At 43.1% G+C, this 21,379-nt stretch overlaps 1 protein-coding gene across 3 annotated transcripts in view; it reads left to right on the top strand.

The window, feature by feature from the left end:
* The window catches only part of LOC140738733 (metabotropic glutamate receptor 3-like), a 179,113-nt gene that overhangs the window by 111,243 nt on the left and 46,491 nt on the right, over positions 1–21,379 (top strand). For all 3 annotated transcript variants that reach the window (XM_073066457.1, XM_073066455.1, XM_073066458.1), the window contains exons 3-4: positions 12,854–13,448; positions 18,717–19,575. In XM_073066457.1, coding sequence (XP_072922558.1) covers positions 12,975–13,448; positions 18,717–19,575 — 1,333 coding nt within the window. In that variant the 5' untranslated portion in view covers positions 12,854–12,974. The remainder of the gene's footprint in view (positions 1–12,853; positions 13,449–18,716; positions 19,576–21,379) is intronic.

The raw sequence follows: 21,379 nt of genomic DNA, 5'->3' as shown, positions 1-21,379 counted from the left end.
GGGGATAGCTTCTTGATTGATCAGGGCAGGAAGGGATGCAGGGAGAAGGCAGGAGATTGGGGCTGAGAGGAAAAATGGATCAGCCATGATGAAATGGCGGAACTGACTCGATGGGCCAAATGGCCTAATCTTACTCCTATGTCTTATGGTCTTATCCCATCTCTATGGGCTTGCAATGAGCACTCCACAACATCTCTGACACTGCTCTACCAACTCCTGTATTTGGTTTTCATACACTCAAACAGATCTTCCCAAGGCATTGTCAGTTCTACCATAACCAGGGTTCTGGAAGAGGTAGCATTAGAAATTGGGGCAGCATGAGCAATGACCTTTCAAAAATCATTGGACTTTAGCATGGTGCCAGAGGACTGGAAAATTGCAAATGTCACTCCACTCTTAAAGACAGGAGGAAGGCAGCAGAAAGGAAGTTATAGACCAGTTAGCCTGACCTCAGTGGTTGGGAAGATGTTAGCGTCAATTGTTAAGGATGATGTGATGGAGTACTTGGTGACACAGGCCAGGATAGTGTTTCCTTAAAGGAAAATCCTGCCTGATGAACCTGTTGGAATTCTTTGAGGAGATTACAAGTAGGATAGATAAAGGGGATGCAGTGGATGTTGTATATTTGGATTTTCAGAAGGCCTTTGACAAGGTGCTGCACACGAGGCTGCTTACCAAGTTAAGAGCCCGTGGTATTATAGGAAACGTACTAGCATGATTGGAGTATTGTCTGATTGGATGGAGGCAGTGAGTGGGAATAAAAGGATCCTTGTCTGGTTGGCTGCCAGTGCCTAGTGGTGTTCTGCAGGGGTCGGTGTGGGGACCACTTATTTTTATGCTGTATATAAATAATTTAGATGATGAAATAGATGGCTTTGTTGCCTAGTTTGAAGATGATACGAAGATTGGTGGAGGGGCAGGTAGTGTTGAGGAAGCAGGTAGGATACAGAAGGACTTAGATTAGGAGAATAGGCAAGAAAGTGGCAAATGAAATACAATGTTGGAAAATGCATGGTAATACACTTTGGTAATAGAAATAAATGAGCGGAATATTTTCTAAATAGGAAGAAAATCCAAAAATCTGAAATGCAAAGGGACTTGGGAGTCCTTATGCAGAACACCTTGAAGGTTAACTTGCAGGTTGAGTCGGTGGTGAGGAAGGCAAATGCAATGTTTGCATTCATTTCAAGAGGTCTAGGATACAAGAGAAGGGATGTGACGCTGAGGCTTTATAAGGCACTGGTGAGACCTCACCTTGAGTATTGTGAATGGTTTTGGGCTCCTCCTCTTACAACAGATGCACTGGCATTGGGGAGGGTCCAGAGGAGTTTCACAAGGATGATTCCTGGAATGAAAGGGTTATCATACGAGGAACATTTGAAGGCTCTAGGTCTGAACTCACTGGAATTTAGAAGGATGGGAGAGATCTCATTGAAACCTTTTGAATGTTGAAAGGCCGAGACAGAGTAGATGTGGAAAGGATATTTCCCATGGTAGGAGAGTCTAGGACAAGAGGTCACAGCCTTAGGATAAGAGGGCATCCATTCAAAACAGAGATGCAGAGAAATTTATTTAGCCAGAGGGTGGTGAATTTGTGGAATTTGATGCTACGTGTAGCTGCAGAGGCCAAATCGTTGGCCTAATTAAGGTTCTTGATTGGACATGGCATCAAAGACTACGGGAAGAAGGCCGGGAAATGGGGTTGAGGAGGAAATAAAAGGATCAGCCATGATTGAATGGCAGAGCAGACTCAATGGGCCAAATAGCATAATTCTGCTCCTATATCTTATGGTCTTATAACTATCTGCTTTGCTGTTTTCTGACAGAATGACCATGTCAGGCCTCAGGGATGATGATGTGTTGAAGTCAGGGAACTTCATGATTCAATATCTATAAATATAACATATCGCTTAAGGACGTCAGTTTATATTGGGCCTCGTTTATTGAGTGAACTTACTCTTATAATATTGCATTGTCTTTGTACCACTGAGACCCACCACAACTGGATCATCCCTCCTTATGGGAGAGCAAACTATGCAGTTCGAGAGACAAGTATTTGATTTATTTTTTGAGTTACAATTTAGACATCACAGATCTTGTACAGTTTGATATTCAGTGAAAGGATGTGAATCATAAATAATGAAATGTTTTCCAAAGCCAGCAGGCGATTGTAATCTCACCTTCACGTAGTTATCAGGAAACTGCCAAGACAGCCCCAGCCCTTCAATAGAACAAATATACGTCCCTCCGTTATTTGAAGAAAGGAAAAACGTTGATGTTTATTTTAAGACTTAATGGCTTCCAACATCAATCTATCTGCCTGGATTAGAGAGCATGTCTTATGAGGAAAGGTTGAGTGCGCCAAGGGCTTTTCTCTTTGGAGCTAAGGAAGATGAGAGACGAATTGATGGGGGTGTACAAGATGATAAGAGGCGTAGATCAAGTGGACAGTCAGTGCCTTTTTCCCAGGGCAGAAATGGCTAATATGAGAGGGCATAATTTTAAGGTGGTTTGAGAATGGTATGGGGGTGATGTCAGAGGTTGGGGTTTTACACATAGCAGTGGAGGGTAGTGTTAGAGGCAGATACATTAGAAGCATTTAAGGGACTTTTAGATAGGCACCTAGATGATAGAACCAACATTGTGGGCCAAAGGGCCTGTAATGTGCTGTAATTCTGATTCCATTAATTGGTGTTCTCTGATTCCTGCTAAACCCACTCCTATGCCCTCTAGTTTCCTCAGCTGAAACGTTTCCTCTGTCAATGCCCCTCATACCTTTGTGCACGGCTACAAGGTCACCCCTCAGATTGTCCACTCTGAGGAGGACAAACCCAAGACTCACTCTGTTGTCATAACTGAAAAACTACGCTCCAGGCAGCCTCCTGGTGAATCCCATCTGCACCGTCTCCTATAGTGTTCAAATCAAAGTTCAAAGTAAATTTATTATCAAGGTACATATATGTCACTAAATACTACCGTGAGATTCATTTTCTTGCAGTCATCCACAGTAAATACAAAGAAACACAATGGAATCAACAAAAAACAGTACACAACAGAGACTGACAAACAACCAACATGCAAAAGACAAAAAAACTCTGCAATACAAAAAAAAAGAAAAAAGGAACAATAATAATAAAAAGATAAGCAACAAAAATTGAAAACATGAGTCGTAGAGTCCTTAAAAGTAAGTCCATAGATTGTGGAATCAGTTCAGTGTTGGGGTGAGTGAAGTTACCGCTCTGCTTCAAGAGCCTGCTGGTTGAGGGGTAATAACTGTTCCTGAACCTGGTGGTGGTGGACCTGAGGCTCCTGTACCTCCTTCCTGATGGCAGCAGCGAGAAGAGAGCATGGCCTGGATGGTGGAGGTCCTTGATGATGGATATTGCTTTCCTAAGACAGCGCTCCCATGTAGATGTACTCAATAGTGGGGAAGACTTCACACATGATGGACTGGGCCATTTCCACTACTTTTTATAAAAATTTTCCATTCAAGGGCATTGGCGTTCCATACCGGGCTGTGATGCAACCAGTCACTATACTGTCTGTAGAAACTTGTCAGAATTTTAGATGAGCTTCTGAATCTGCGTAAATTCCTAAGGAAGTAGAGGCACTGCACTGCTTTCTTCATAATACCATTTACGTGCTGGGCCCAGGACGGATCTCCTGAAATGACAACACTGAGGAATTTAAAGTTTCTGCCCTTTCCACCTTTGATCATCCAGTGAGGACTGGTTCATGGAGTCCTGGCTTCCCCCTCCTGAGGTCAATAATCTTCTCTTTGGTCTTGCTGATGTTGAGTGAGAGGTGGTTGTTATGGCACCACTCAACAAGATTTACAATCTACCTCCTATATGTTGATTCAGCCTACGACAGCGATGGTGTCAGCAAACTTGAATACAGCATTGGAGCTGTGCTTAGCCACGCAGCCATAGATGTAAAGTGAGTAGAGAAGGGGACTAAGCACACAGCCTTGTGGTGCACCTGTGCTGAGGAGATTGTGGAGGAGATGTTGTTGCCAATCTGAACTGACTGGGGTCTGCTGTTGCGGAAATCGAGGATCCAATTGCATAGGGAGGTATTGAGGCTAAGGTTTTGAGGGGATGATAGTGCTGAATGCAGGGCTGTATTCAATGAAGAGTATTCTGATGTATGCATCTTTGCTGTCCAGATTATCCAAGGTTGAGTGAAGAGCCAATGAAATGGCATCTGCTATTGACCTGTTGTGACAGTAGGCAAATTGGAGCAGATCCAAGCTGCTCTTCAGGAAGGAGTTGATATGCTTCATTATTAACCTCTCAAAGCACTTCATCACAGTAGATGTAATTGCTCCTGGGCGATAGTCATTGACAATGGTTATCATGTTCTTCTTGGGCTCCAGTAGACTTGAAGCCTGCTTGAAGCAGGTGGGTGTCTCAATCTGCCAAAGCAAGAGGGTAAAGATCTCAGTGAATCAATATATGTCTTCAGTACTCAGCCAGTACCCCATCTGGGACAGTTGCTTGCTGTGGATTCTCCCTCCTTTAGGATGCTCTCACATTGGCCTCAGACTGAAATCACAGAGTTGCTGGGGGCTTTGGGAGTTTGTGAAGTTGTCTTCATGTTTCGTTGCCCAGAGTGAGCCGAAAAGGCATTGTATTCATCTGGGACTGAAACCTATCATTCTATTATTCGTGTGCCACTCCCAGAGTCATGGGCTACTGCAGGTAGGGATAAGGTCATAGCATGGATGAATGAGTGACTGAGAAGATGGTGCAGGGGACAGGGTTTCGTGCTTGTCATCATTGGAACCTTTTCTGGGGAAGGGGTGACCTGTACAAGAAGGATGGATTGCACCTGAACTGAAGGAGAACCAATACCATGGCCAGGAGGTTTGCTAATGCTACTTGAGAGAGTTCAGACTAGTTTTGCAGGGGACTGGGAAGCCAGTGCACCAGGTCAGTTAGTGAAGGATCGGTAGATGTCAGAGAAAGTATTGATTGGCAAAATCAAAATAACAGGTGTGATGGGTTGGATAGTTTGAAGTGTATGCATTTTGGGTAAAAGTGATGAACTTAGAGCATGAATCAGTACATGGAACAACGATGTTTTGGCCATTGCAGCGACTTGGCCGAGAGAGGGGCAAGAATGGGTGATTAATGTACCAGCTTCTCTAAGTTTTAGAAATGATAGAGAAGGAAGAGAGTTGCACAATAAATCAGGGACAATATCACAGCTACACTCGGGAGACATAATGGAGGGTTCGGACACTGAATCCATTTGGGTAGAACTCAGGAGTAGAAAGGGAGCAATCACACCGATGGGATTGTACTACTGACCTCCCCAGTAGCCACTGGGACTTTGAGGAGCAGATATGTAATCAGATTAAGGAAATGTGAAAAAATAATAGAGCTGTTGTCATGGGGGATTTCAACTTTCCTAATATAACCTTCTTAGTGTTAGGGGTTTAGGTGAGACAGAATTTGTTAAATGTATCCAAAGGGTTTCTTAACTCAATATGTGGATGGTCCAATGAGAGGAGAGGCTGTACTGGATCTGGTGTTGGGTAATGATCCTGGCCAGGTGACTGACGTTTCAGTGGGTGAGCAGTTAGAGAATAACTCCTTAACTTTCAGGATAGCTACAGATAAGAATAGGTATGGTCCTTCCGGGAGAGTTTTAAATGGGAGTAGGGCAAATTACAAGGGCAGTAGGCAGGAACTAAGAAGAGTTCATTAAGAATATGTTTTCTCTGGCAAGTCCACAATAGACATGTGGAGGGTGTTTAAAGGTCACTTACACTGAGTGTAGGAAAAGTATGATCCTGTTAGATGGAAGGACAGGAATAGAAAGATAAGGGGACATTGGATGTCCAGATAGGTGATGAATTTAGTCAAGGAAAAGTATGTAAAGCTTCAGAAGTTAAGATCAAACAGAGCACATGAGTATAAAGAAGCCAGTAAAGAACTAAACAAGGGAATTAAGAAAGCCAGAAGGGGCCATGAAAAGTTGTTGGCAAGTTGGATTAAAATGAATCCAACTTGCCAAGGAATTCTATACATACATTAAGAGCAAGAGCATTAGTCACAGGCAAGGTCCCAGAGGACTGGCAAGTGGATAATGTTTAAGAAGGGAAGAAGGGAACAAGGGAACCTGGGAACTGAGTCTCATGTCAGTTATGGGGAAGTTGCTGGAGAAAATTCTTAGGGATAGGACTTTGGAAAACCTTGGCCTAATTAGGGAGAGCCAGCATGGCTTTGTGCAGGGCCGGTTATGTCTTACCAAATTGATAGAGTTTTTTGAAAAGGTGACGAGCGAACATAACAAAAGTAGGGCAGTGGATGTTGTCTACATGGATTTTAGTGAGGCGTTGGCCAAAGTCCCTCATGGGAGGTTAATCCAGAAGATTAAGGTGCATGGGATCCACAGCGAATTGGCTGTTTGGATTGAGAACTGACTTGCGCATGGAAGACAGAGGATAGTGGTCAAAGGGACTTATTCAAGCTGGAAGTCTGTAATTAGTGGTGTTCCACAGGGTCTGCACTGGGACCTTTGCTGCTTGTGATGTATATAAGTGACCTGGATGAAAATGTAGATGGGTGGGTTTGTAAGTTTGTGGACGATACCAAGATTGGTGGAGTTGTGAATAGTGTAGAAGACTGGCAAAGGATACAGTGTGATATAGATCAGATGCAGATATAGGCTGAGAAATGGCAGGTAGAGTTTAACCCAGATAAATGTGAGGTGTTGAACCTTGGTAGGACAAATGCAAGGAGGCAGTACACTATTAAAGGCAAGATCCCTAACAGTGGTGCTGAGCAGAGAGATCTTGGGATCCAAGTTCATAGCTGCTAACGACTTTTAAGGAGGTCGATAGGGTGTTAAGAAGGTTATGGAATGCTTGCTTTTACTAGCCAAGACATTGAGTTCAGAAGTCAAGACTTTATAAATATTTAGTTAGGCCACATCTAGAGTACTGCATGCATTTCTGGTTATCCAACTTTTGAGGCTTTGAAGAGGGTGCAGAAGAGGTTTACCAGGATGCCGCTTGGTTTAGAGGGCATGTGCTATAGAGAGAGGCTGGATAAACTTGGGTTGTTTTCTCTGGAGTGGCAGAAGCTGAGGGGAGATCTGACAGAGGTTTATAAGACTATGAGATGCATAGATAGGGAGTATCATTTTTCCCAGGGTTGAAATGTCTAATACCAGAGGGCATGCATTGAAGGTGAGAGAGCATAGGTTCAAAGGGGGTGTGAGGGATTAAATTTTTACCCAGAGAATGGCAGATGCCTAGAATGCACTGCCTGATATGGTGGGAGAGGCAAATACATTAAAGACTTTTAAGAGACATCTAGATAAGGCAGAAGAATGTGAGGAAGATGAAGTGAAATTGACAATGTATAGGTAGAAGGGTTTAGTGTATGATTTGCTCTTTAGCTGGTTCAGCACTGTAGGCCAAAGGACTTGTTCCTGTGCTGTACTCTTCTATGTTCTGTGTTCTATCTAAGAGCTCTTTAAAAGCCCCAAGTGTTTCTGTCTCTACCATCACCCCTGGCAGTGCATACCACACTTACCTTTGACATCCCCCCTACTTTCCTCCAATCACCTTAAAATTTTAAGGTGAAAATTAGAAAATATTAGAAAATCTGAGGAGGCATCTTTATTACCCAGAAGATCAGAATCTGGAACTGGTTTCCTGAGGTGCTGGTGGAGACAGAGACATTCATGACACTGAAGTAGTCTCCAGGTGGGCAGTTGGATCACCAGAGACCAGGTGCTGGTAAATGGGATTCGTGCAGGTGGGGGCCTACAGGTGAGCATGGATGTAGTGGGCTCAGGACTCTCTTTCTGTGCTGTATCATTCTGAGGGTAGGTCTAGGACATGCCCCCTTCTCATTGCTGCCTTCAAGAGAAAGAGGTACTGGAGCCTGAAGACACGCACTCAATGATTCAGGAACTTGCCATCAGCTTTCTGAATAGACAATGGACCCTTGGACACTTCTTCACTTGTTTTGCTCTCTTTTCGCACTACTTTTTTAACTATGTATATATATATATATATAAAAGATACCCATGTACAGTAGATACTGGTTAATTTGGTCGTCGGTTATTCAGGTTATTCAGGGTAGCCGCTTATTTGGAACAACTCTTAAAGAACAGAAAGTAATGTTTGTTGTTTATTTATTTATTATTACCGCTGCTTTTTTTCCTCTTTTTTTGTATTCCCACAAGTTTGTTATCTTTTGCACATTGGTTACTTGCCTATCTTGTGGGTGGTTTTCCATTGATTCTATTATATTCCTTTGTATTTACAGTGAATGCCTGCAAGAAAATGAACCTCAGACATGGTGATTTGTATGTCCTTTGATAATAAATTTACTTTGAATTTTGAGTTGAACACTGTAGAAAGGTTGTGACTGCCAACGGAGAGGGTGCAGGCGAGGTTCACCAAGAGGATACATAAAGATCACAATAGTAGCATCCATGCCAGGACCACCAGACTCAAAAACAGTTGTTTCCCCGTGCAGTAAGGCTGATGAACACCTCCACCCACTGACCCACCTTCACAAACCCTATCAACACGGCTTTATCACTTCCTGTCAGTCACCTTATGTACAGACCCTCCTGTGCCTAACATCACTTTATGGACATTCAATTAATCTATGTAGATACATTATCTTACATATATATTTGTATTGTGTTTTTATTGTTTTTTTTGTGCTGCATTGGATTTGGAGTAACAATTATTTTGTTCTCCATTATACTTATGTCTTAGAAATGACATTAAACCATCTTGAATTGTCAACCTGAATTGCACTTTCTCTGTAGCTGGTACACTTTGTAAAGATATAAAGACAAAAATTTGTACGTTGTACAAAATATTTGTCATATGTACATTGAAACATACAGTAAGATGCATTGCATCAGCAACCAACACAGCCCAAGGATGTGCTGGGGACAGTCTGCAAGTGTCATCACGTTTCCAGTGCCTACATAACATGCCCACAACTTACTGACCATAATGCACACGGCTTTGGAATGTGGGAAGAAACTGGAGCACCCAGAGGAAACCCATGCAGTCACAGAGAGATTAAACAAGTTCCTTATAGACAGTGACAGGAATTAAGCCCAATTGCTGGCGCTGTAATAGTGTTACACTAACCATCTATGATGCATGTCATACTGTGCTATTCTGCATTCTGCTATTATTTTACCTTGTTCTACCTCAATGCACTGTGTAATGATCTGATCTGTATGAGCAGTATGCAAGACAAGCTTTTCACTATCACAATAATAAACCATTTCCAATTCGAATCCCAACTTGCCAGTTGGAGGTTGTGAGAGCCTGTATCATTAGACTTGCAGGAACAAGCCGTCCTCAGTGTGGAGCTGATCACTGCACCGTGATTCAAGAGAATGCTCTTGTTTCATGGCGAGGAATGTCTTAAATTGCAGACACTCAAAAACTTTCACAAAACCCATACAGCTGGAGCCAAAAGCCTAATTGGCTTCTTTTGAGCCAAAGCATCTCATTAATAAGTGATTTAACATCTTCAGTAATTTCTCACCTAAAAACAAGATAACTCCTTCAAGCTATAATTGGTACACTTTCTGAATTACTAGTGGTTGATAAAATGCACTAACCATACTCGTACAGGACAGAAGCAGGCCATTCGGCCCACAATTTCCATGCCAACCCTTTTCTCCATCTACACTAATCCCATTTGTCTGTATAAGGAATGGATCCTAAAGTGGAATGGTGGGTTAGTAAGTTTGCAGTTGACACAAAGGTTGGTGGTGGTGGGGGTCGTGTAGAAGGTTGTCCTGGGTTATGACAGGACACTGACTGGATGCAGAGCAGTGCTGAGAAGTCCCAGATGGGGTTCAGTTAGAAAGTGTGAAGTGATTTACTTTGGAAGGTGGAACCTAAAGACAGAAGAAAGGGTTAAAGGCAGGAATCTCATCAGTGTGGAGGAACAGAGGGATCTTGGGGTCCTCGTCTATGGATCCCTCAAATTGCCGCGCAAGTTGACAGGGTGGTTAAGAAGTTGCATGGTGTGTTGGCTAGCATTGTGTTCAAGAACCAAGAGGTAATGTTGCAGCTCCATAAAACTCTGGTTAGACCATGCTTGGAATATTGTGCTCGTTCTGGTCACCTCATTATAGGAAGGATGTCAAAGGTTTAGAGAGGGTGCAGAGGAGATTTACCAGGATGCTGCCTGGATTAGAGAGCACATCTAACGAGAAGGTGTTGAGCAAGCTAAGGCTTTTCTCTTTGGACTGAAGGAAGATGAGGGGTGACCTGATAGAGGTGTACAAGAGGCACGGTTCAACAGTGCAGCCAGGGACTTTTTCCCAAGGCAGAAATGGCTAATTGAAGAGGGGGGGCATAATTTTAAGACAATTGGAGGAAAGAATTGCAGGGGGAATGTCAGGGGTAGTTTTTTTTTTACACAGAGAGTGGTGGGTGCATGGAATGTCTTGCCAGGAGTAGAGGTAGATCAAGCTAACCCTTCCCTCCCTCATAGCCCTCCAATTTTCTATTATCTATGACCCTAAGATTCTCTTAAATAACTTTTAGATAGAAAAATGGAGGGCTATGTGGGAGGAGAGGGTTAGACTGATCTTAGAATAGTTAAAAGATCGGCATATCATTGTGGACCAAAGGCTCTATGCTGTGCTGTTTGAGTGAACTGGTTCTTGTCATTGGTGGAGTATGTGCCGATCGCATTATCTGCTTCACGGGTTTCAAAATGAACCATCCAATTACTTTTAATGACTAACTTTGCCATAAATATCAGACTTAATATTCAATATTTCACTATTCAATATACACATTCACATCATTTTCCATCTGTATAATCATTATTGTCCAATAGTGATTAACAGAATGATGTAATGCATATGAAATTAAACTGGCTCTGATAAGGATTGTTTATGGACACCGGCTTGATGTTATGGATCATTTCAAAGTCAAATCAAAGTCGTGTTTATTGTCATCGGCACAAGTCCATGTGCGCGCAGGTGCAATGAAAACCTTACTTGCAACAGCATCACAGGCCCAGAGCATCAGATTAGCAGCATTCACAAGAAAACATGAATTAAACCTAAATTATGTACAATTTGTCAAGAAAGATTCATGTTTTTTCCCTACCTAGCCATAAAACTGATAGCTTTGATTTCTCCAGAATTCATCCTGGTTGTCATCAAAGAGCCCGCCCAGCTGGGCCATACCATCTTCCCAAAGCTCCCATCAGGCAGGAGATACTGAAGCCTGAAGTCCCACATCATCAGGCTCAGAAACAGCTACTTCCCTCCAACCATTCAGCTCTTGAACCAACCAGAACAACCCGACTCACTACACTATGTTGACACTCAGACAACTTTAATTACTTTGCACTAAAATTGACTTTTTTGTTCTAATTATGTTCCCTCTTGTAAAAATTGTGGTATAATTTATGTTTAATCGCAGACTAGATGGGCTGTAATGTTGCTGTGCTATAATGTTCTATGAGTCTATGACTCCATAACCTTTCAATGGGCAAAAGGCACAGGAAGCCAATGGATATATAACAGAACATTTATTTGAAGATACAATGTTTGGATGATTGGTTAGTCATTAATTTAATCATTGTAGGTAGATGAATGAGAAGAGACCTATAGAAACATATAAAATTATGAGAATGATCAATAAGATAGGTGCAGCAAACTTGTTTTCATTGGTGGGTGGGTCTAGAACTAGAAGACATAGCCTCTAGATTCTGAGGAATAGATTTAGGATGGAGATGAGACAAAGCTGTTTTTCCCAGAGAGTAGTGAATCTTTGGAATTCTCTGCCCTTTGGAACAGTAAAGGCTACCTCATTAAGTACTGTATATTTAAAACACAGTTAGATTGATCTTTGCATAGCAGAGGAATTAAGGGTTATGAGGGAGAAGGAAGGTAGGTGGATGGAGCTGAGTCCACAGCTAGATCAGCTATGATCTTGTTGAATGGCAGTGCAGGCTCAACAGTCCAGATGCCTGATTCCTGCTATTTCTTACGTTGTTATGATTTGTTAGCCGATGACAACTTAGCCAAAGTATGAGTTGACAATTTAGCCACTTCATGGCTTGACAATTCAGCCAATTTATGGACTGATGGTTTAGCTGATGCATGGATTGACAATTCAGACGACTCATGGGTAGACAGTTCTGCTGACTCATGGGTTGACAATTCAGCTAACTCATGGATTGACAATTTTAACTGAAGGGCTAAGAAAAAAAGAACATACTCTCTGTGGCCATTTTATTGTGAACCTCCCATAGGTAATAAAGTAACTACTGAGTGTATGTCCATGGACTTCTGCTGCTGTGGCCCATCCAATTCAAGGTTCAATGTGTTGTACATTCAGAGGTGCTCTTCTGCACACTACTCTTGTAACACGTGGTTATTTGAGTTACTGTTGGCTTGATCCAGTTTGGCCGTTCTCCTCTGACCTCTCTCATTAACAAGGTGTTTCCGTCCACAAAGCTGCCACTCATTGGATGTTTTGTTTTTGTTTTTTACACCACTTTGTGTAAAATGTAGCGACTGTTGTGTGTGAAAATCCCGGGATTTCAGCAATTTCTGAGATACCCAAACCACCACGTATAGCACCAACAATCATTCTACAGTCAAAGTCACTTAGATCTCATTTCTTCCCCATCTGTAGTTTGGGCTGAACAACAACTGAACCTTTTGATTAATGTATGTACACTTTTATGCATTGAGTTGCTGCCACATGATTGGTTGATTAGATATTTGCATTAATAAGGTTTTTCCTAATAATGAGGCGACTAAATGCACATTACAGACAAAGCTTAAACCACCTTTCTTTTTATTCTTTGCATTCCAGGAACCAGATCAGACCGTCTGTTCTGTATCCACCGGTGCCCACAGAAAATACCTCCTTTCAAATTCCAATGGGTAAAAAATGAAATATAGCTGCTCTCTTACTTCCCTTCGAGTCAAAGAAAATGCTGAAGATGTTTTCCAAGCTCCAGGCAGTTGCTCTGATTCTGATTTCCAAAGGATTCTTCTGTTTTTCACACAGTGAAAGTAACTTTGGCAAGAAGGAGATCAAAATTGAAGGGGACCTGGTTTTGGGAGGTCTGTTTCCCGTGCATGAGAAAGGCTCAGGAACAGAAGAGTGCGGCAGAATCAATGAAGATCGGGGGATCCAACGTCTGGAAGCCATGCTCTTCGCCATTGATGCAATAAACCGCAACACCTACTTGTTGCCGGGAGTGAAGCTCGGAGTTCACATATTGGATACATGCTCAAGAGACACATATGCCCTGGAGCAATCACTGGAATTTGTGAGAGCCTCCTTGACAAAAGTAGATGAAACAGAATATATTTGTCCAGATGGATCATATGCAGTTCAGGACAATAATCCCTTAGCCATTGCAGGTGTGATTGGCGGCTCGTACAGTAGTGTTTCTATACAGGTAAGGTTTATATTATTTCAGTAAAGCTTAACCTCGGCAACACCGGGCTGAGAATCCTTTTACCTAGACTGCTTCCTGAGGTTTGAATCTCACTCATAGAGCAAATGAACTAGAACATGGTGTCCATTTAGAACGGAGATGAGGAGGGAATTCTTTAGCCAGAGAGTGGTGAATCTGTGAAATTCATTGTCACAGGTTGCTGTGGAGGCCACGTCATTGGGTGTATTTAAGGTAGAGGTTAATAGCTTATTGATTAGTCAGAGCATGAAGGGATACAGGGAGAAAGCAGGAGATTTGGGTTGAGAGGGAAATGGGTCAGACATGATGAAATGTTGGAGCAGACTGATGGGCCAGATGCCCAACTCTGCTCCTTTATCTTATGGTTATGGTCTTATGGTAACACCCGGATCCCTAGCATGCATAAACTAACTGGGCTGGTCCTCGTACTCCTTTTGTCATTGACAATAGAACATAGAACAATAATGCATAGTACAGGCCCTTCAGCCCATAATGTTGTGCCAGCCCTTTAACCTACTCTAAAACCAATCTGACCCTTCCTTCTGACATAGCTCTTCATTTTTCTATCATCTAAAGTCTGTGAAATGTCCTCAATGTATCTGCCTCTACCATCACTCCTGACAAGGTACTCCACGCATCCACCACTCTCTGTGTAAAGCACCTACCTCTGAAATCCCTCTATACTTTTGCCCAATATCGTAAATATTACCCCTCCGTGTGTTATTCATTTCCATCCTGGGAAAAAGTGCCTGGTTATCTACACGATATATGCCTCTTAGCTCTATCAAGTCACCTCACATCCTCCTTCTCTCCAAAGAGAAAACCCTAGCTCACTCAACCTATCCTCAAAAGACGTGCTCTCTAATCGAGGCAGCATCGTGGTAGATCTCCTCTACACCCTCTCTAAAGCTTCCACGTCCTTCCAACGATAATAGCATATGATGTTTCATTATGTATGAAAAATGCCTGTCATGATTGCAGGACACAAGTATAAGAGATTTCTCATGGGTTATGTACTTTAAAAAAATGGAAAATATATCACCAACACTCGGTGTGTCTGACAGAATCTGAGCAAGGAGAAATATTCCATCAGAAACTCCTCAACCTGAAATATCGATGCCGTCTCATTTTCCACAGATGCTGCCTGACCAGCTGAACATTTCCAAAATGTTCTCTTTTTATTTTCAGTTTTGCAGCATTTAGAGTTTCTTTTTGATTGTCAATAAATGTTATTGAATTGATGGAATTTTTAAATTTTTTTATTGAGTTACAGTGTGGAACAGGCCCTTCGAGGCATGCCACCCAGCACCTCATCCCCAATTTAATCCTAGCCTAATCATGGCACAAATTACAATGACCAATTAACCTACAAACCCGTACATCTTTGGACTGTGGGAGTAAACCGGAGCACCCAGAGGAAACCCACTCAGTCAGAGGGAGACAGTACAAATTCCTTACAAGCTTCTCGCTCTACTCCCCCTCTGTGATCTCTGCTACTCTTTACTTCACCCCCTACCCCTCTTCTATTTCACCTATCACTTGCCACTTTGTACTTCTTCCTCCCCTTCCACCAACTCCTTAATCTGACTTCTCCTCTTCTCTTCTTCCAGTGGGAGAACATTTTGGAGATAGTGATCACAATTCTCTCTCCTTTACCATAGCATTGGAAAGGGATAAGAACAGACAAGTTAGGAAAGCATTTAATTGGAGTATGGGGAAAGATGAAGATATCAGTCAGGAATTTGGAAGCATAAATTGGGAACGGATGTTCACAGGGAAGTGTACGGCAGAAATGTGGCAAATGTTCGGGGGATATTTGTGTGGCATCCTGCATAGGTACGTTCCAATGAGACAGGGAAAGGATGGTAGGATACGGGAACCATGGTGTACAGAGACTGTTTTCTAGTCATGAAGAAAAGAAAAGCTTACGAAAGGTACAAAAAACTAGGTAATGATAGAGCTAGAAGATTATAAGGCTAGCAGGAAGGAGCTTAAGAATGAAATTAGGAGAGCCAGAAGATAAGTCATGAGAGAATAGAGAATAGAGAATGAGAGAATCAAGTGTGACAATGGAAAAGTGAGTATCGAACCGGAGGAGATAGCAGAGATATTTAATGAATATTTTGATGAGTATTCACTACAGAAAAGGACCTTGACAATTGTAGGGATGACTTACAGCAGACAGAAAAGTTTGAGCATATGGACATTAAGATAGGGGATGTGATGGAGCTTTTGGAAAGCATCAAGTCAGATAAGTCACCAGGACCAGACGAGATGTACCCCAGGCTGCTGTGGGGGGCCAGGGAGGAGATTGCTGAGCCTCTGGCGATAATCTTTGCATCATCAATGGGGATGGGAGAGGTTCCGGAGGATTGGAGGGTTGCAGATGTTGTTCCCTTATTCAAGAAAGGGAGTAGAGATAGCCCAGGAAATTATAGACCAGCGAGTCTTACTTCAGTGGCTGGTAAGTTGATGGAAAAAATCCTGAGAGGCAGGATTTATGAACATTTGGAGAGGCATAATATGATTAGGAATAGTCAGCATGGCTTTGTCAAAGGCAGGTCGTGCCTTACGAGCCTGATTGAATTTTTTGAGGATGTGACTAAACACATTGATGAAGGTAGAGCAGTAGATGTAATGTATATGGATTTTAGCAAGGCATTTGATAAGGTACCTCATGCAAGGCTTATTGAGAAAATAAGGAGGCATGGGATCCAAGGGGACCTTGCTTTGTGGATCCAGAATTGGCTTGCCCACAGAAGGCAAAAAGTGGTTGTAGATGGACCATATTCTGCATAGAGGTTGGTGACCAGTGGTGTGCCTCAGGGATCTGTTCTGGGATCCTTACTCTTTGTGATTTTCTTTAATGACCTGGATGAGGAAGTGGAGGGATGGTTTAGTAAATTTGCTGATGGCACAAAGGTTGGGGAGTGTTGTGGATAGTGTGGAGGGCTGTCAGAGGTTACAGTGGGACATTGAAGTGAGAAGCAGCAGATGGAGCTCAACCCAGGTAAGTGTGAAGTGGTTCATTTTGGTAGGTCAAATATGATGGCAGAATATAGTATTAATGGTAAGACTCTTGGCAGTGCGGAGGATCAGAAGGTTCTTGGGGTCCAAATCAATAGGACGCTCAAAGATGCTGCGCAGGTTGACTGTGTGGTTAAGAAGGCATATGGTGCATTGGCCTTCATCAGCTGTGGGATTGAGTTTAGGAGCCAAGAAGTAATGTTACAGCTGTATAGGACCCTGGCCAGACCCCACTTGGAGTACTGTGCTCAGTTCTGGTCACCTCACTACAGGAAGAATGTGGAAACTGTAGAAAGGGTGCAGAGGAGAGTTACAAGGATGTTGCCTCGATCGGTGAGCATGCTTTATGAGAGTAGGTTGAGTGAACTTGGCCTTTTCACCTTGGAGCAACAGAGGATGAGAGGTGACCTGATAGTGTATAAGGTGATGAGAGGCATTGTTCGTGTGGATATTCAGAGGCTTTTTCCCAGGGCTGAAATGACTAACATGAGAGGGCACAGTTTTAAGGTGCTTGGAGGTAGGTACAGAGGGGATGTCGGGTAAGATTTTTACGCAGAGTGTTGAGTACGTGGAATGGGCTGCCAGCAACGGTGGCGGAAACGGATACGATAGGGTCTTTTCAGAGGCTCCTGGACAGGTACATGAGCTTAGAAAAATAGAGGGCTATGGGTAACCCTAGGTAATTTCTAAAGTAAGTACATGTTCGGCACAGCATTGTGGGCCAAAGGGCCTGCATTGTGCTGTGGGTTTTCTATGTTTCTATGTTTCCAGTCCTGATGAAGGGTCTCGGCATGAAACATCAACTGCTTAGCCTGCTGAGTTCCTCCAGCATTTTGTGTGTGTGAACCAAACTCGGGTTGCTGGTTCAGTAAAGCGTTGTGCTAACAACTATGCTACCATGCTGCCCCAATGTTTTAGAGCTTTAGCTGGGGTAGTTACTGGTATTGATGGTGGAGTGGGTTAAAGGGTTGAAACAATATAGTGGGCCAAAGGGCCTGTACTGTGCTGCAGTCTTCTGTATTCTATGTTCAAATATATCAAGGTGAAAAAACAGCCTGCTTTGGATAAAAGAGTGATAAGGTCACTGCCCTGTTCATAAACACAAGAGATTCTGAAGATGCTGGAAATGTTGAACAACACACACGAATGCTGGATGAATTCAGCAGGTCAAGCAGTATCTATGGAGGGGAATAAACAGTGGATATTCCAGACTCTTCATCAGGACTGGAAGGGAAGTGAGTAGAGAACAGAATAAGAAGATTGGAGAAAGGGAGAGAAGTACAAGCTGTCAAGTGATGGCTGAGTCTAGAGGAGGGGGAACGAAGTGCGAAGCTGTGAGGTGATAGGTGGAAGAAGTAAAGGGCTGACGAAGAAGGAATCTGATAAGAGAGGAAAGTGGACCTTGGGAGAAAAGGAAGGCGAGAGGGAGCCAGAGGGAGGTGATGGGCAATTGATGAGAAGAAGAAGGTTGAGAGGGTAACCAGAATGGGGAATTGAAAAAGAGAGGAGGGAGGTTGGAGAAATTACTGGAAGTCGGAGAAAATGATGTTCATGCCATCAAGTTGGAGCCTACCTAGACAGAATATAAGGTGATGCTTCTCCAGTCTCTCATCATGGCAGTAAAAGGAGGCCATGAAAGACATGGGGATGACAAGTCAAATTGAAATAGGTAACCACCAAGAGATCCTACCTTTCATGGCAGATGGAGCAAGCAGTTTCCTCCATTCTGGGTCAGGTCCCACCAAAGTCAAAGAGGCTGCACCGGGAGCATCAAATACAGTAAACGACCCCAACAGACTCGCAAGTGAATTGTCACCTCTGCTGGAAAGAATATTTGGGGCTCTTAATGGTGGCGAAGGAGGAGGTGATTGGGCAGGTGCAGGAATTCTTCCACTTTCAGATTCAGATTTATTTATCAGATACATCAAAACATCCAGCAAAATGTGTCAATTGTATTAACAACCAATGATTAAAACCTAATGATGAGCAGGGATAAGTGCGGGGAGGGAACGAGTGAGCAATAGAGTTATGTAGAGAGTGATCCCTATGGAAAGTGGAGGAGGGGAAGGTACGTTTTGAGACTGAATCCCATTGTAGATGATGGAAGTTACAGAGAATATTGTGCTGAATGCAGAGGTTTGTGCGGTGGTAGATGAAAATAGGACTTGTGTATGATTCTTGACCCACAGCTTATACTAAGGTCAATTTCAACATCTTCTGCAGGTTGCAAATTTGCTAAGACTCTTCCAAATTCCTCAGATCAGCTATGCTTCGACAAGTGCAAAACTCAGTGACAAAAGCCGCTACGATTACTTTGCAAGAACGGTCCCTCCTGATTTTTATCAAGCTAAAGCCATGGCAGAGATCTTGCAGTTCTTCAACTGGACCTATGTGTCAACCGTTGCCTCTGAGGGTGACTATGGAGAGACGGGAATCGAAGCCTTTGAGCACGAAGCAAGGCTTCGAAATATATGCATTGCCACATCGGAGAAAGTAGGCCGATCGACCACAAAGAAAACCTACGATAGCGTCATCCACCAGCTTCTCACCAAAGCCAATGCAAATATCGTGGTCCTATTTACACGCGGCGATGATGCCAGGGAGCTTCTCGCTGCTGCCAGTCGGTTGAACATTTCAGGATTCACTTGGATTGCCAGCGATGGGTGGGGAGCCCAGGAAATTGTTGTCAAGGGAAATGAGCAGGTTGCCAATGGTGCAATCACTCTAGAACTAGCTTCCTACCCCATCAAAGAGTTTGACAAATACTTCCACAGCCTCCATCCCCACACCAACAAACGTAACCCTTGGTTTAAGGCTTTCTGGCAACAGAAGTTTCATTGTCTACTCCAAAGTGGCCGGGCACGTCAGAAGTTGTGTGACAAGAGGCTCTCGATCAATAGCTCCAACTATGAACAAGAGACCAAAATTATGTTTGTGGTCAATGCAGTCTACTCAATGGCACATGCCATTCACAAGATGCAGCGAATGTTGTGTCCAAACACCACCAGACTCTGCAATGCTATTTTACCACTGGACGGAAAGAAATTGTACAAAGAATACCTGCTTAAAAGTAACTTCAGTGGTGAGTACCCTCTCAATGCACCATTGCAAAGGCAAGCTTTATCTTTATTGTTTTTGTTTTATGTTGTTGGATCTGGCTGCTTAATTCTTAGATTGTACTGTTTAGATTTTTTTGTAGTTTAATAACCGTCTGCTTGTATAATTACTTATATGCAAGTAGTTGCCTAGTATGTTTCCTAATGGTCATGGTATGTATATGCAATTGTTTTATGATTCTTCTAGTGGCTATATAGGTATGATTCTGGAAGCTTCCCTTGGTATTGCATTATTGAAAAAAGAGCTAACTCATTGGTTGACTCTTATCTACATATTTTCCTTACCTATGGGCATAAGCAAGCTGCACTATGAGGTCAGTGCCATCTTAGATCTTAGCTTTCCTTTCACTTACAAGAAAGTACACCATTCATTTCAGTTTCTCTTTGTTCTATTAGCACTTAATAAAATGATTATGAAGCAACACCTTTTGTGCCTTTTTCTTGACTTCTGAAAGAACCTTAGATTAAAACATTAGAATCCAACAATGTCTTGGCTATAGATGTAGTTGGAGAGAGCCAGATGGTCAATGAGTCAATGAGTTTGTTGCATTGTCACTGATGGTTAAAGGAAGAGGGTTAGGGTCTTGAGGTGGTGGTGATCAAGCATGTGTGTTACATGAGTATCAGTCACCAATTATCAATCCTTTCTGAGATACCACCAGGTTTTGCTGCATGCTGGCCAGGGCTGAGGATTTGTGAATGCGGTGATTAGCAGACATGAAGTAATCTATTCCCACTGTGTCCCTTTCCTCTCTCCTACTGACCTACCAGTGTTCAGCCCCTCTACTCCATGTCAGCCATTGGATCCTGTCCCATCTGTCTGTGTCTGACCCTTCTGTCCCTCTTCTCGCTACTACCATCAAGCAGGTGGTGCAGGGATCTTGGGCCCAACACCACTGGGTTCAGGGATAGTAGTTGCCCTGCAGGAATCGAGCTCCTGGCCCAGCTTCACTCGCCTCAGAGCTGAACTGATTCCACTTTTGGGGACTTTGCAGCTCCTGTTTACAGTATTGCTTGTTTGCATTTTGATTAAATTGCACAATCTGTCCTCTTCTGCACATTGGATGTTTGCTGGTTTTTGTTATGTATGGTGTATTGCGGATTCTATTTATTTCTTTGCTTTCCCATGGGTGCCTTCAAGAAAATGAATCTCAAGGTTGTATATGGTATGTGGACACCATCTGCATCCCTCTGTTACTTTACATCTCTCAGCTCCCAGTCTCTAACACCAGTCTCACTCTCTCCTCCTCAACTGAATCCACCCATCATCTCCCGGCCTCTGTCTCTATTCCCAGTCTCCCCTCCTCCATCTGCCTATCACCCCTCACCTCACCTGTATCCACCCATCACATCACAGCCTCAGTTCCTATTCCCACTCACCTCTCCTATCTGCCCATCAACCCCTCCAACCAGCCAGATCATACCCACCCCTTCCCCTCACCTCTTTACACTGGCGCTCTCACCTCGATTCTTTCAGGCCACAGGAAAGGTTTCACCCTAAAATACTGTCTATCTGCCGCCACAGATGGCGCGTGACCTATTGCGTTCCTCCAACTTCCTGCTTGTTGTATCCCCAGGCCTGATTCACAACTACCATCAGGGAGGAGGTACAGGAGACCTAGGTCCCACACCACCATGTTCAAGAACATTTATCACCCTACCACCATCAGGCTCCTGAACTGGTGTGGATAACTTCACTCACTTCAAATCTGAACAAATTCTGCAGCCTATTGACTCACTTTCAAGGCCTCTGCAACTCATGTTCTGAGT

Source organism: Hemitrygon akajei, chromosome 14 (genome assembly GCF_048418815.1).
Source record: "Hemitrygon akajei chromosome 14, sHemAka1.3, whole genome shotgun sequence".
Taxonomy (NCBI): domain Eukaryota; kingdom Metazoa; phylum Chordata; class Chondrichthyes; order Myliobatiformes; family Dasyatidae; genus Hemitrygon; species Hemitrygon akajei.
This window is presented reverse-complemented; position numbering and strand designations above follow the sequence as displayed.